Source organism: Lindgomyces ingoldianus (assembly GCF_010093535.1).
Source record: "Lindgomyces ingoldianus strain ATCC 200398 unplaced genomic scaffold BDR25scaffold_8, whole genome shotgun sequence".
Taxonomy (NCBI): domain Eukaryota; kingdom Fungi; phylum Ascomycota; class Dothideomycetes; order Pleosporales; family Lindgomycetaceae; genus Lindgomyces; species Lindgomyces ingoldianus.
The window spans coordinates 1387527-1399798 of NW_022985169.1; the positions used below are offsets into that span (position 1 = coordinate 1387527).

Consider the following 12272-nt stretch of genomic DNA (forward strand, 5'->3'; position numbering starts at 1 on the left):
CCTATAACAACCAGAGACGCCAGGGTTAGCTGTCAACTCCATAGAGGCATGTGCCAAGCTCGGGGCGGGTTCACTTACAGGAACAATATACTCATGGTTAACGTTCGCTCCAGCTTTTACTAGCAGCTCGACCACATCCCTGTGCTTTCCCTCCGTCGCCCAAGATAGCGGAGTCCAACGCCGCTTGTCCTTGGCGTTGACATCGACTTCTCCCGTAGCAAGCAGAAGCTTGACGATGGCCCCGTGCCCGTTCCTAGCGGCCCACAAGAGTGGCGTCTGACCATCATTATCTCTTGCGTCCAAACTAGTCTTGCCCGTGTCGAGAAGCAGCCTGACCACATCCTCATGCCCCTTCTTGGCAGCGGAGAACATTAGCTCATTACTAATATCCTCTAAATCAGCCTGGGTATCTCCCTTGAGCAGTAGCTCAATCACCTCCTTGTATCCGTTGCAAACCGCATACGATAATGGCGTCCCTCCGATTTCATCCTTTAAGTCCGCTCGTGCTCCCGCTTTAATTAGCAGCTTGACGACGGCCACGTTCCCAATCCAAACGGCATATGACAATGGCGTCCGACCGTATCTATCTACTGAGTCGATTTCAGCTTTCTTCCCAAACAGTAGCCTGAAGGCTCGCCGACCGATATTTGAGTCAGTGATCAATAGCTTGACAACGGCATCAAAGCCCCTTCCTGCAGCCCAAGATAGAGCCGACCGCCGGTAGGTATCGTCCTGAGTATTCAAGTCGATGCCATCCATCTTAAGCAAATGCTTCACTGCTGTGCTCAGTCCGAAATACGATACAATCATCAGGTTGGAGAAACCCCGGGGAAAATCCGTGTTTGTACTAGTCCAATAGATTCTGAACCAGGTCAAGCAACGCGGTGAACTCATCTCACAGATTCTCAGGATTGATTGTGTCATTGCGCCTTGTACCTTAATCGGCAATTCGCGGAAGTGAGCGGCCCAATTCTTGGCAGAGTAGTCAAGGAAGGTATGATCCTGAGCGTATTGGGATAATGATCCATCTTCGCCGAGTGGCCTGTTCTCAAAGTCCTCGAGGAGCAGGTACCAGATGCAGATCTCGGTAAGAATACGATGAGATTCTTGTGGCCGTAGTGAGTGTTTCCATTTGAGGTCCATGTGAACACCTTTGGGGGGATTCGTTGTATCATTCTGAACCAAGAATTCCTTCACGGTCTGGTGGAGCAGGTACAGCCGCGAGTGGATGATCGTTACGAAGAGGCCGCAGATATCCCGTACTTTCTCATGGAAACGGTCTTCGGCTTCGAGTTCTAGGTCACCATAGTACCGATGACTTTCTTGAAGAGCTAAGGCTAAGGTCATCTCTTTCAGGGTAAGGGGTCGTGCTGCTGCCACAATGATGTGCAATATTTTCCTTGCTTTGTCGGGATTGCAACTCTTAGAGAGGATCCTGCTGTATGCCTCGTCAACCGTTTTGGGGAGCTGGGAAGTGGCCTCGTGTATTCTAGCCTTGTCGATATCGATGTCGCTCTGGATCAGGTCAAGCGTAAGATATACCCACAAATACGTCCGGTTAGAAATACGTGAAAGCTTTTTCAATAGGAGCTCTTTCTCGTGATATGAAAGCATCAATCGTGCCTCAATATCCTGGACTCTGGCTCTGATGTAAACATCGATCTCTTGAGAAATCTTTTTTATCTCATCGTCGCTCTCCCCACTCAAATGAATCATCGGTAACCCTGGGCTTTTCAGAGGTTGGAAGCTACGGCGAATTTCCGCATAAGGCCGACTTGTGAGGAGAAACTTCAAATTGAAGTCTCTTGGAATGCCATATAGCCCGCATAACTTTTGAGCGAGCTGAGACCTTCCTTGATCTTCGCATTCATCGAATGCATCTAGAAGACAGATGATTTCGCCGGCGTTCTCATCTTTTGCGACGTTGATAAGGGTTTGCCAAAGATCACTAAATGAACTAGTGAACGTTTCTCCTTCGATGTCGAACTGATCGAGGATTGTATCTGAGAGCAAGGTGCGTTTCTGTTTGAAAAGCTGGTGTAGGATACAGCAGAGAGCGCTAACCACATTTCTCTGATCCTCGAAGTCGTCCTTGAAGAAGAAGTAGCACACCGTTCTGGATTCTGTGATGGGAAGAACAGAATCAACCAGGTATTTGGCTAACACCGACTTTCCGCATCCGGGGTCTGCAGACACCCAAAGCATTCTTGACGACTTGCTCTCTTGCCAGTCCCGAAAGACCTTGTGTGATACGAACCAGTCGCATGTCCCTGGGACCCGATCTGGGTTTCGGTCTTTTCGATCTTGGTATGGTGATGTTTTGAGGCTCTTCAGAAACTTTATTTCCTTCTCTGCCCGGCCCAGGGCGGCTGATGATTGATCTTGCGACTTGCCTGGGGGATAATAATTGTTTGTTTGCGAGCCTGTCGATATCAGGATGGAATCGGATGTGGATGTCGCAGGACCTACCGATTAGGTGCACGGGCCCCGACGCGTCACTGAGCACGACCCCACGGTTATCGGAAATCGCACCGAACACCGTTGTGCCCGTCACGACCGACGCGTTGTCGATCATCTCTTGCCAAGAAGATCACGCATACGGGAAGCTCGAAAGTGTGTTGACTCCGTGTCCAGGCCAGCAGAAGATGTCCATTTGGTCTTATCTCACGGGCTGACTGCGGCTGAGCCGAGCTGAAGCTCGAGCGCATGACACGTGGCCCTCAATCTGTCCAGTGGTCGCAGACATGCCCACCAGACTAGCGAGATGCCAAGCCGCGGTGCCCAAAATAAAATAATTGGGGCGGGGCAAACACGCACGATAATACTCTATACGAGTTCCCACAACGCTACCTACCTTCCTGGGCCACTTCCTTGCTACATTCTCAGCATGGCACAACAGTACGGATTGGGAGACGCTCTTTTCAATCCCGCGGAAGCGAAAATAGAGTATGGCGAACCGCCTTATCTACCCGAGACCCCTGTTAACAAGGCAGTATCGTCTTCATACAGTCAACTCTTGATGGCGCGATATAATTCTAGAACAAGGATTATATTGTTATATTGCAATATTATTGCAGTAAGAGGGTTACATAATCTAACTATCTAGAGTGCCCTAGACAAACTGCTTAGACTTTTAAGCCTTTACTTTAGTATATAGCTGCTGGAGCGCTCTAATCTGCTGGGGAGTTGTTAAATCTGTATGCTCTTAATATAAGAGTAGTAATTTAAGAGCCTGCTCTGCCTGCGCAGGGGTAGGTATTTGTATAGGAGGCCTTTTGTTGTCTAATTTATCTTTAACTAGCTGCTAGCTATATGTTGCAATTATATTTGCTACATTAAAGTTAGATTAAGTAGGCTTGTGATCTTTATTAATAGGATTTAGGAAGTTTTTAAGGCTTATAGCGTCCTAAATCCTGCCTGCGTGCTGCACCTGCTAGTAGAGCTCCTCTAGATTAGGCAGGTAGATTAGTTCTTGTAAAGGCTAGATCCTAGCTTAGCAGAAGTAGTAATAAATTATATTACTCTAAAAGTTATTATACTAGGCTTAAGAGGCCTAGCGTAAGGCATAGTAGAGGTTAACTTAAGTTGCTAGATCTACGCTGCGCTTGTAGCTAGTAACTATATAGCGTATCTATTACTTCTTATATAAGCGCTTAAACTAACTAATTACGCCCTAATTAAGTAGCTAGTAGACACTAGTTAAGTTAGCAGGCAGCTATTAAATACAGATATTTAGTAAAGGTGGTTTAAGATTAACGCTAAGAATATAAGCGCTGTAGTTATTTATTAGCAGTAGGATAGACCTAGTCTCTTTTATCTACTAATAAAAGGCCTATAGCTAATCTATTATAATAGTATGTGTTATCTACGCCTTAAGATTTAACAACTATTAGATGCTAAAAGCCTTAAAGTTAATAGATTACAGAGCATATAGTTTAGCTACTTTTTTAATAGCCTAAAAAGTAAAGCGCTTACTGCTAGTAAAGTTGCAGCAGTATATAATTAATATTTAGTTCTTATCCTTCTTCCTGCTAGGTTAAGCTCTAGTAAAAAGCCCTAACAACAGCGCCTACTGCTAATATAGGCCTGTCTTGTTTATATTAAATATATTCTGCTCTGCGTATTCTCTACACAGCGTTCTAATAGCCTTTATCTCCTTTTTAGCCTTAGCTAGTACTAATGCAGCCTTGCCCTAGTGTTAATAAAGCTTAATATTATACTGTTGCTTAAAGTTAGTAAGCTAGCCTAAGCTAAACTCTAGTATAAAGAGGTTAGTGTAATTAGGTATCTGCAGCTAAATAGCCTTTGCTTTCTTAATAAGGATATTACTAGAGACGTTGCTGCTAGAGCTCTTAAGGTGCTGCTGCTAGTTAAAGAGGACAGCTTTAAGAATAGGCCACTGTGCCTGTTATTAACGTGTGCAGGTAGTAGCAGAGCTACTGTTAAGGTAGCTATATTGCTCTAAAAAAGACTCTAATACTGTTAACTAACAGATGCAATAGTTATACTCTTACTTAAACTACTTAATTACATTAAGCTGCCTCTAGCTAGGACCCTAATGTTAATACTATTAACGCAGAGCCTGTTGCTGCTTGTTAGTAATTGCCACATGTAGCATTTTATCTCTTAATATAACAATAATCTAGCTAAAAGCTTGCAATATAGTAGGTATTGCAAAATAGAATATTTTAGTAGGAAATTAATTTAGGTTTAAGAAATGTATCGCTATATTGAAATATCGTTTAATCGCGCATCGCGCCATCGAGAGTTGACTGTACACGGTCTTGGAGGTGATAGAGCCAAGACCTGGACTTGGGAGGGGGACGGTAGGAAGCATTTTTGGCCGAAAGACCTCCTACCGCAAGCTTGTCCAACGGCTCGAATTCTTTCTTTTGGTTACAATGCTGAATTCGCCCACTTCTTTCCGTTCTATGGCCCAAAGTTTATGCCGGAGCAGTTGACCATCGACGACCATTCGACAGCGCTGTTCCAGAGCCTGATTGGTCTGCGTGAGAAAACCAAGACCGTAAGGACCGGCCGAGCGTTTTCGTACTTTCCCAGCCACCAAGCTAACAACGCATCCATCTCTAGGCAGATCGCCCGGTGATTTTCGTCTGTCATAGCCTAGGGGGCCTTGTTTGCGCCAACGCGCTGTCAAGGCACCACGGGACGGATCTGGCCGGCGCAAGTCTCGTGGAGAAAACGATTGGGGTTGTCTTTCTTGGAACACCGTTTGAAGGGTCTTCGAAGGCGAAGTGGGCCGGGAGGGCTCTCAGAATGCTGGACTGGGTAAGCACGACACACAAGGATGATGTGAAAGATCTTGAAGAGCGCTCGGCAAAGCTCATGAGCATCAACGATGCTTTTCAGAAATTTCTCAAAGCGCGAGACCGGTCAGAAGCAAGGCGATTCGTTGAGGTAGCTTGTTTCTTCGAGCAGTATGTCATGTACAAGGCTGGGAAAAAGATTGGAGTCATCGTACCTAAGGAGTCAGCTTGTCTTCCCGGCATCGATCCGCAGTCGATCCAAGCTAACCATGTCGACATGTGCAAGTTCGAAGACGAAGACAGGGAGGGATACAAGAACATTTCACAACGGTTGAGTCAATGGGTATCGGATCTCGACAAGCGGCATGGGGGTTCTACTGCTAAGAGCCAGGTTGGTCAGATTTCATATAGTTCTGAAGTTGGCTGACAGCGGACAGACGCACTCGGTGTTCATGGGCGACGTTAACTACCAAGACAAGATTGAGAACAACCGAGGGGTGGTAATGGGCCATGCCCACAGCACGGCCACAGACGGGGTTAGAATAACTGGAAGCAGTACCAGCGTATGAAGTCAGCGAATTCTTGCGGTCTGATCTCTACGCTAACGGGGTGTACAGAACACATATAACGGCATTAACCCGAATGATTTCAGCGCGACCCCTGGATAGGGAAGAGTACAAAGCGTTCGGGTGGGATCGGAGGACATGTGCAGGTATTGGCTCGTCAAATGGAGTTTTTTCCGAGCCTTCCGAAATTTCTCATATCTCATATCAGCAGCTGGAAGTTTGGAAGAAATGGTAATGGTAAATAGCCTGATCGTTAGGAACAGAGATAGCATTTTGATGCCGCTTTAATTTGTAGAGAATGGAGCTAGTGTAGATGCAGAACAGGTTAAGCTGCGTAAGCCTGCTTAGGAATGACATCTAACGGTAATCTAGGAAATGTGACACTGCACGTTGCCACCACAAGCAGGGAGGACGGCCGACCCGCTCCGGCCAGGACCTTGTAAGGTGGCGAATTCTGTAGGTGTTTTCAGAGCGTTGAGTTAGTTAACTAGAGGCATGGCTAAGGTTGAGTAGAGATCGCAAGGCTGTAGGGCTAAGTCAGCCTTACCGCCAAGACATTGCACAGCCACAGCCTTAACAGTTATCACAAATAAATTACACAGCGATGATTATGTAGGTGCGGGGTCGTTTTACACTAGCCGAAATCGGTGGCTAGTTCGATCGGAAGTACCGACTAGGGTAGCGGCCTTGCATGAATTTGTGCGCGACAGCAGGCACAAGGCTAATAGAAACTTCTTAGCATTATAGCAAGGTTCTAGGGCTTAATAAGACTGTTTATAAGTATTATAGAGTAGTAAGAGCTTAATAGTGGCGCTATAGAGAAGGAACTCTGTCACGCTATAGAAAGAGGCTCTCTGCAAATTAGGCGCAAAGGCAACAATGCAAATGTAATTTATAAGTAAGAGGCGCCCTATCTCTTTAAAAATAGCTACAGTACATTATTTATACATAATTTTAGTGAAGCTTAACGTGTGTGTAGAGTTATAGTTGATTAAAGTCAAAGTACCCCTCATATTTTGCGGCACGGTGGGTTTTCCGGCACGCAGGGGGGGACGTTACTAAACTAAGCTGTGTCTCCCTCTCAACCCAAGTTCCCTCCACTTAATCTCTCTACGATTTACGGCTGTAAATCCATCTCGAACCACCGCCCCCTTTCCATTCATCGGACAACCTACAAAACCTGGACGCATCACCAAGCCCCACTTCTTCTTGAAACTCGTACAACCTCTCGAGGTACCCTGATCTTCCACACCATTGTGCCGCCTCTGCCGCATTGAGACACAGAACTAAACAAGCTAGGCACTACATCGTCAATATAAAGCAAGGCTGAGGCGCAGATGAGGAGACAGTGGGGAAGAAATGTTTTGAGTGCTGTGCGAAAGAAAGAGAATAGGAAAAAGGAAGGGTGTTCCGTATTCAGCATACCCGCACAACTCTAAATGCTTAAAATGGAATAGCAGTTCAAGGATACAAATATCATAGACTTTAGACTGTTGCAGGAGGGGCGTCGACCTGAAATAATTAAAGCCAGTTCCATCGATCACAACCGTCCGAAGATGTCCCTATTTAAAGCACATGTTCTGGCCTCTCCTAGGTGTACCTAAACATATTCTACAAGTTGTGCATGCTTAATAGCTTTTATTCATTTTCCTACTACAGGGGGAAGGTTACTGTATCGACTGCCTCTGGAATAGAACAGACCGATAACTAGCCATCGATATCATACGCAAGAATCTTTGTTCACCAGACGCAGAGAAACATAAGAGGTTGAGAACTAGCGTAAACGCACCAACTCTTCCACTCCCATCGATCCACACCCTGACTGCCAAATGAAAACCTCCTAATCCCAATCCTAATCCTGATCCTAAAAGCCGACTAAGAGATGCTCGTGCTTATCCCCACGTCCCCCCACCGCCCCTCCCAGCCCTCTTCTGGGTACTCAACCTCCAATCGTCCTCACCCTGAAACTTATTATGCATTGGCTGAATCCTCTCCGCCTTCTTCCTCTTACTTAGTCGATCCGTAGGCGCAACCTTAAAGAACGCGGGGGCTGCCTCGACTAGCCACTTTGGCTCGATCTGGGAACAGACATACATATACTCTCTCGTAGTTTCGACGAGAGAGTAGTAGAGAACATGTTCAGCTGGCTTACCAAATAACGCAGACGAAGGATGTAAGAAGACGGGTGTGCCTTCGACGAGGGTTTTATAGCCTTCTGCAGGATCTTTCCGCGCGCTGTTGCGGAAGAAGCCCGAGCAGAGGGCTTGACGCACTTTGATTGTGTTGCGGCCGCAGCTGACGAGGTCTAGCCGATGTCGTTTGAGTATATCGAGGAGCTGTTTGCGGACGTCTTTAACGCGCATCATGATCTTCGGTTGGATGTAGTTTTCAAAGCACCATGGGGTGCTGAACCCGCTCTGTCGCCAAGCATTGTACACGTTGAGGAGCGTGATGTGGTCACCGGAGGGGTCATTGAATTTGGCTTTCTTTTGGTCGGCTTGTTGTTGTTTGTCTCGGGGTCTGTGGAAAATGTTCTGCGTAGCAGGAATCATGGCTACGATTGTGAGGACTTCATCGGAGCACTGGAGTTCCACAGATTTGATTAGGGACTTTGACAGTGAGGGGTCCATGGGGAAATCCGCCATCTGTCTCCCCAGGCGAGTCAACAGCCCTTCGTCATCCAATGCGGCGAGACAGTACAACTCTTCCAAAGCTGTTAACATCGTATTCGTGGGCGGAGGATCCATAAAGTCGAAATGCAACAGGTCATTGATACCCATAGCTTTAAGCATCAATATGGTATTGCTCAGGTTCTGTCTCTGAATCTCCGGGATCGTCGTTGGTAGCATCTCATTCTGGAACGCGCTCTCTGTATACAGCCGAAAACATTTCCCAGGCCCGGTGCGGCCAGCTCGTCCACTTCGCTGTCGAGCTTGAGCTTGACTGATCGGAGTAATTTGGAGTCTGTCCATACCAAGTTTGCCATCATAGCTACTCTGCTTGACGAATCCAGGATCGATGACGTAGTAGATCCCATCGATTGTCAAACTCGTCTCAGCAATATTTGTAGCAATGACAACTTTTCTCGTACCAACAGGGGCAGGCTCAAAGATGCGAGTAGCGACTTCCGATGGCAGCACACCATAAATAGGCAGGATCATGAGCTCGGGTACATTCGGTCCTAGAGCCTTCATTCGCTCTTCCAGAATCTCGCAAGAGGAATCAATCTCCTCTTTACCCGTAAGGAAGAGTAGAATATCACCAGGTGGTTCTGTCAAGTGGATTTGCATTACAGTAACGAGTGCTGCATCCAGATAATCTGACTCCGGCTCCCTGCTGAACATAACTTCGACAGGGTAGGTTCGTCCAGGAATCGAGAAGATGGGGCATTTGTTGAAGTACTCCGAGAACTTGTCTGCGTCTAGGGTAGCACTAGTAACGATGAGCTTCATGTCCGGTCTCCTTTTAAGTGTCTTCTTGAGTAGGCCGAAAAGTACATCGGTGGCTATCGTGCGCTCGTGAGCTTCGTCGAGCATGATACAGCTGTATTTTGACAACATGGAATCTAAGAGGATCTCCCTCTGGAGGATACCATCTGTCATATACTTAATTTTCGTATCCGAACTCGTACAGTCTTCAAATCGAATGGTATAGCCAACTTCGTGCCCAAGTTTGCACCCGACTTCCTCAGCTACACGCTTTGCAACACTCATCGCAGCCACACGCCTGGGTTGCGTGCAGCCGATCATGAGCTCATTGGCAAATCCCGCCTCGGCAAGGTACTGCGTCATTTGCGTTGTCTTCCCGGAGCCGGTATCACCAACGACAATGAGGATTTGATGCTGCGTTACAGCTTCCAGCAGCTGTTTCCTGAACTTGAAGACGGGTAGGCTCTCTCTCTGCTCTTTCATGCTCAGATTTGTTCGTTTGCCAAAAGAAGCTTCCTTTCCAGTTGATATCTTCTTCCATTCTGGCATCGCTTCGGAAGGATGATTAACAGGCTTATTTCGCAAATCAGTTGCAAATTGTCGTTGTTGGGCCATGGGATCATTCCACTGAGTGCTAAGATCAACCTGTGCGACCTCTTTTGCGACCTTCTCCTGCGCCTCCTGTTGCCTTAAATCACGCCGCTCCCTGGCAAGAGTATCTCCAGCCATGGCAGCACGATTGAGTGATCCATCGGGAGCTTTGACGACCCGAATAGGTGAAAGTTCCAGAGACTGTTTAGTCTGGCCCTGTAGAAATGGAGGTTCTTCTTCGCGCACTTCAATGTCCACATCTTCCTCCTCTTCGAAGCCGCCTTCCCCGTTGATAACTGCATTATATTCCTCATCAATATCAGGGTACTCAGATTTGTTGATAACACCGGATGCAATAAGCTGCTTGATTTCCCATCTTTCAGGCGAGGTCAGTCGCTTTCGCATCCCATTATTTCGTGCAAAGAAGCCGCTCTCAATGACAGGAACTATATCGTCGGTACCAGGTGCTCCTCCAAGTCCTTGGGAGTTGGCTCCGGTTCCTATTCGACGCCGTGGAGCAAGATCGTGCCCTGTTGATTGATCAACCTCTTTCATAGACAACGATATTCGGCTGCCTTCCACCTTGATGACCTTGACCTTGACCTCTTGCCATCGGGACACTAAGTCTGATGGGTGGTTGACGCGAGCACCCTCTTGCATTTGCGTGACATGCACCAAGCCATCGACCTTGCCCTTAATGCCTTGTAGGTTGACAAACACACCAAAATCCTTTACCCCGGTCACTTTGCCAGTATAAACCTTGTATAGCGCGGGCTCGTCGTCTATTTCAGGTGTGGGCGGTCGTCGAAATTCATCCTCATTGCTGTCCCTCCTCCTCCTTCTACTCTTCCTCTCATCCTTCCGGTCCTTCTTAACCGCTTTCACACGCCCAAACTCATCCTCGAAGAGAAACTCGTCATTACGCGAGCGCGTCGGACTCTGCGATCTCGATCTCGACCTCGACCTCGACCGGTATCTGTGTCGCTTGCTTCGGCTACGATCCTTTTCGCCGTCACCGTAGGGACTTATACTCCTCTTCCTAGACAACACTTCCTTTGCTTTCGTCTTCTTCTTCCCAGGGCCCTTCCCAGCCAGCCCCTCCAGCATGGCAAAGGTATCATCGAACGCGTCTCCAACCTCCTCGTCCTTGGCGCCTTTCCTCCCGATAATCTCATACTCCACATCCTTATCTGGAATCGCCAATCCCCTGAACACCCTTGTCTTACGATCCCTCTCGCCATCCCCATCCCCAGCCCCTCCATTCACGTCACCACTCCCCTTTCCATTGCTCTTATTCTTATACTTCGGATGCAGCGTTAACACCAAGCGGTCGATACTCTCGACCAAGCTCTGCGGAAACATGCCACCCATCGCTTCTAGTTTCGCCTTGAAGTCGTCCAGATCCTTCGCTTTGCCATGTTGATCGATGACGAACTCAGCGATCGTTTTGTCGGCGATTCCGAGATGGTTTGAGATTTCGGACGTCACTTTCGAGACTAGGGAGAGGATTTCGAGATTGGCTAAGTCTTCCATGGTCATGGGAAGATACAGACCCCTGGAGGGGGTGTGGTGGGGTGTGGTGGTGCAATGAGTGGCTGGACTGAACTTTTGGGAAACGCGATTGAAGCAGGCCATGGTTGAGCCGCATCGGTGAAATGATTCACCGTCCTCCCGACCGCCCGACAAACGCCCAAGGTCCCCAGTACCCACATCACCACTCAACCCACCCCCCTCTCCCTCCCCTCTCTATCACTTACCACCTTCATAATCTCTCACACGGGCGAGATCAATCCTCCTTCCAAACCCGCGACAATGTCATCCACGCGCATCTTCTACAACACGTTTCCGCGACCCTCCTTCTGGAGCCTCTTCGGCACCCTCTGGTTCACGTACGAAATCTCTCGTCTCGCAACCGGCACACATCCGTTATTTCGCCGCCAGAATCCTAACCCGCAAACTGATTCCTCACCCTCAATCAATTCCTCCTCAGCCTCCTCTAACCCCGACAACCCATCCGCCCTCTCCACCCTCCTGCAGAACCGTCCCGCCGCTGAAGCAACACGGACTCCAGAACAAAGAACCATAGACGAAGCTGCGAAAAGGCGAGTCGATGCTCGGAGAGCGGAAGCGAGGGATAAGAGGAGATCGCTCGATGAGAAGCAGAGTACTGAGGGTTGGGTAGTGTTGAATGGGGTGCCGATTCCGAGGTTTGAGATGCTGATTCGCCCATTTGTGAGACGGGAGTGAGCATTGGTTTAAGGGCATTGGTTTAAGAATATAGGCGTAAGAACGTGTGGAAGGGATAGGGGAGGGATAAAGGTGGTTGGAGTGCGGCTGTTTCTCAAGAGTGTTATACATATATTGCAAATATGGTAAACCTAGAGGCGATATTGGTTTTGATGGAATTGGACTATGTTGAA

At 47.8% G+C, this 12272-nt stretch overlaps 2 protein-coding genes across 2 annotated transcripts; one reads left to right on the top strand and one right to left on the bottom strand.

Moving 5' to 3' along the window:
* Positions 1-253: 253 nt before the first annotated feature.
* On the bottom strand, positions 254-2708 carry BDR25DRAFT_312139 (uncharacterized protein; the record flags this gene model as incomplete). Its single annotated transcript, XM_033691284.1, has 3 exons — positions 254-276; positions 306-2465; positions 2540-2708. 3 exons carry the CDS (start codon positions 2706-2708, stop codon positions 254-256), a joined length of 2352 nt encoding a protein of 783 aa, XP_033550821.1.
* A 2009-nt stretch (positions 2709-4717) lies between these two features.
* On the top strand, positions 4718-5935 carry BDR25DRAFT_312140 (putative ribonuclease p/mrp subunit; the record flags this gene model as incomplete). The annotated part of the gene is made up of 4 exons (XM_033691285.1): positions 4718-5026; positions 5092-5658; positions 5705-5830; positions 5885-5935. 4 exons carry the CDS (start codon positions 4718-4720, stop codon positions 5933-5935), a joined length of 1053 nt encoding a protein of 350 aa, XP_033550822.1.
* Between the last annotated feature and the right edge of the window lie 6337 nt (positions 5936-12272).